The sequence below is a fragment of the Triticum urartu genome, chromosome 6A, assembly GCF_056163025.1.
Source record: "Triticum urartu cultivar PI428250 chromosome 6A, HENAU_Tu73, whole genome shotgun sequence".
In the NCBI taxonomy this organism is placed as follows: Eukaryota; Viridiplantae; Streptophyta; class Magnoliopsida; order Poales; family Poaceae; genus Triticum; species Triticum urartu.
Window position 1 is genome coordinate 417,430,447 of NC_141878.1, and position 3,065 is coordinate 417,433,511.

The window sequence follows — 3,065 nt, forward strand, 5'->3', positions numbered from 1 at the left end:
TCGCCGGCGATTACCGCAAGTCCCTGGAGTGCGCCCGAGACGACGCCAAGTTGGCCGAGTCACTGGTCATTGCCGAGGAGCTGCGCCAGCTCGACCGGATCGTCGCCCTGGCAGGCGAGGCCTCCGCCGCGTCGATCCCGACCTCGGAACCGGCCGACGAGGCCGCCTTCAAGCCCTCCAAGGAGATCAAGAAAGAGAAGCTCAACCCAGAAGACCCCAGCTGCAGCAAGTACGTTGTCGTAGGCGCCCGCCTCGACAGCAAATAGGAAGGCGAGCTCATCGACTTCCTCCATGAGAATCGGGATATCTTCGCATGGACCCCCAAGGACATGCCGGGTATCCCGAGGAAGTACGCCGAGCACAAACTTCACGTTGGCAAGGACGCAAAGCCTGTCCGTCAACCCCTACGACGATTTTTCAAAGAAAAGAGGAGAACCATTGGTGAAGAGGTCGCCAAGCTTTTCGCGGCCGGCTTCATAATGGAAGTGTTTCACCCCGAGTGGCTAGCCAATCCATTCCTCGTCCTGAAGAAGAACAAGAATTGGCGCATGCGTATCGACTACACTAGCCTCAACAAGGCATGTCCCAAGGATCCGTTCGCCCTCCCACAGATCGACCAAGTCATCGACTCGACCGCCGGGTGTGGGCTCCTGTCCTTCTTGGACGCTTACTCCAGCTACCACCAGATCAAGCTGGACCCGGCTGACACCCTGAAGACGTCCTTCATCATGCCCTTTGGGCCGTATTGCTACATCACCATGTCGTTCGGCTTGAAGAACACCGGCGCCAACTTCCAGCGCTGCATGCAGAAATGCCTGCCGCCGCAGCTCGGCCGCAATATCCACGTGTATGTGGACGACATTGTGGTGAAGACCAAGCAGCACCTCATGCTCCTTGACGATTTGAAGGAAACATTCGCCAACCTCTGCAAATACAAGGTCAAGCTTAACCCGGAAAAATGCGTCTTCGGCGTTCCGGCCAGGAAGCTACTCGGCTTCCTCGTCTCGGAACGCGGCATTGAGGCGAACCCGGAGAACATCAAGGCCATCAAGCGCATGCGCAAGCCGGCTCGGCTGCATGACGTCCAGAAGTTCACCGGATGCTTGGCCTCGGTCAGCCGGTTTCTAAGCCGGCTAGGCGAGAGGGCGCTGCCCCTGTACCAGCTAATGAAGAAGATGAGCCCGTTCGAATGGAACGACAAGGCAGACGAGGCCTTCCAAGACCTCAAGCGCATGCTCTCCACCGCACCGGTCCTGGCAGCGCCGACCGACAAGGAGCCACTGTTGCTGTACATAGCCGCGACCTCGCGGGCGGTCAGCACGGTGCTGGTGGTCAAGCGACCAGAGAAGGGCAAGATCCAAGCCGTCCAGCGCCCAGTCTACTACCTAAGCGAGGTGCTCTCCAACTCCAAGCAGAACTACCCGCACTACCAGAAAATGTGTTACGGCGTGTACCTCACCGCCAAGAAGGTGAAGTAGTATTTCCAAGAGCACGTTCTCACCGTGGTCAGCACGACGCCTATCAGAAAAATCATCGGGTGTCGGGACACCTCTGGCCGGGTTGCCAAGTGGGCGATCCAGCTAGCCGGCCACACCATTCTCTACGAGCCCCGCACCACGATCAAGTCTCAAGCCCTGGCCGACTTCCTCGTCGACTAGACTGAGACCCAGTACTTGTCGCCGCCTCCTGACTCGACGCATTGGCGCATGCACTTCAGCGGGTCCAAGATGTGACTCGGCTTAGGGGTTGGCATTGTACTATCATCCCCGAAGGGCGACCGACTCCGCTACGAGCTCGAGATCCACTTCGCCGCCTCCAACAACGTCGTCGAGTATGAAGCCCTTGTGCATGGCCTCCGGCTTGCCAAGGAACTCAGCATCCGGTGCATCCTGTGCTACGGCGACTCGGACCTAGTGGTGCAGCAGTGCTCCGGTGAATGAGACGCCCGCGACCCCAACATGGCAAGCTATCGCTTCCTTGTCTAGAAGCTATCCGGATCCTTCGAGGGATGCGAGTTCCTCCACGTCCTGCGTGCGGAGAACAAAGCAGCCGACACGCTCGCCAAGATCGCCCCATCACGACAAGCCATCCCGTCCGGCGTTTCCCTCGAGCACCTGCGCAAGCCGTCCGTCAAGCCATCACCGGACTTTGAGTCCATCCATGTTCCAGACGACCTGGCCGCACCTCAACCCGGCCCGGGGGCTGCTCAGCTCAACCCGGCCACCCTCGTCCCAGACCCGGCCGTCGCCATACCCGACCCGGGGACTGCCCAACCCGGCTCGGGGGCTGCCGACTCGGAATCCACCCCGGTGGCCGTCTTCTCCATGGTTACGGCTCCATCTTTGGCCCTTCCAATATCAAATTTTTTGGAGAACGGGGTTATCCCCATGGACGAGACCGAAGGTCGACAAGTGCAGCTTCGGGCATCCGCCTACAGCATCATCAATAACGAGCTTGTCAAGCGCAGCTCCACTGGCATGTTCCAGCGCTGCGTCGAGCAGGAACGGGGCATCGACATCCTCCGCGACATACATCAGGGCGAGTGCGGCCACCACGCCGCATCACGATCCCTGGTGGCCAAAGCGTTCCACCACGGTTTCTACTGGCCCATGACCCTCGAAGATGCCGAGTTGCTCGTCCTCAAGTGCGAGGGATGCCAGCGCTTCAGCAAACACAGCCACCAGCCACCACCCGGCGTCGGCACTCCGCACCATACCGATCGCTTGGCCCTTCGTGGTCTGGGGACTCGACATGGTGGGACCCTTTAAAACCGCTCGAGGCGGCATGATGCACTTGCTGGTGGCAGTGGACAAATTTACCAGGTGGATTGAGGCAAGACCAATCAAGAAACTGGACGGGCCAACAGCCGTCCGGTTCATCAAGAACATAGCAGTGCGCTACGGCATGCCAAACAGCATCATCACCAACAACGGCACCAACTTTGCCAAGGGCGCGCTCGAACAATACTGCTCCGTCTCCGGCATTCGCCTCGACCTAGCCTCCATTGCGCATCCGCAGTCCAACGGGCAGGTCGAGCGGGCCAATGGACTCATCCTGTCCGGCGT

The 3,065-nt window shown here is 59.6% G+C and overlaps 1 protein-coding gene across 1 annotated transcript; it reads left to right on the forward strand.

The window, feature by feature from the left end:
* Positions 1–329: 329 nt before the first annotated feature.
* Positions 330–2,768, forward strand: LOC147965480 (uncharacterized). The gene is made up of 3 exons (XM_087530475.1): positions 330–1,394; positions 1,773–1,916; positions 2,007–2,768. The coding sequence occupies exons 1-3, from the start codon at positions 330–332 to the stop codon at positions 2,766–2,768; spliced, it is 1,971 nt and encodes a 656-aa protein (XP_087386601.1).
* The last annotated feature ends 297 nt before the right edge of the window (positions 2,769–3,065 follow it).

Coding starts and splice junctions, on each gene's coding strand:
- LOC147965480 (XM_087530475.1), top strand. CDS start 330: ATGCCGGGTATCCCGAGGAAGTACGCCGAGCACAAACTTCACGTTGGC. Junction 1,395..1,772: donor CAGTCTACTACCTAAGCGAG/GTGCTCTCCAAC, acceptor TCATCCCCGAAG/GGCGACCGACTCCGCTACGA. Junction 1,917..2,006: donor ACGGCGACTCGGACCTAGTG/GTGCAGCAGTGC, acceptor GGATCCTTCGAG/GGATGCGAGTTCCTCCACGT.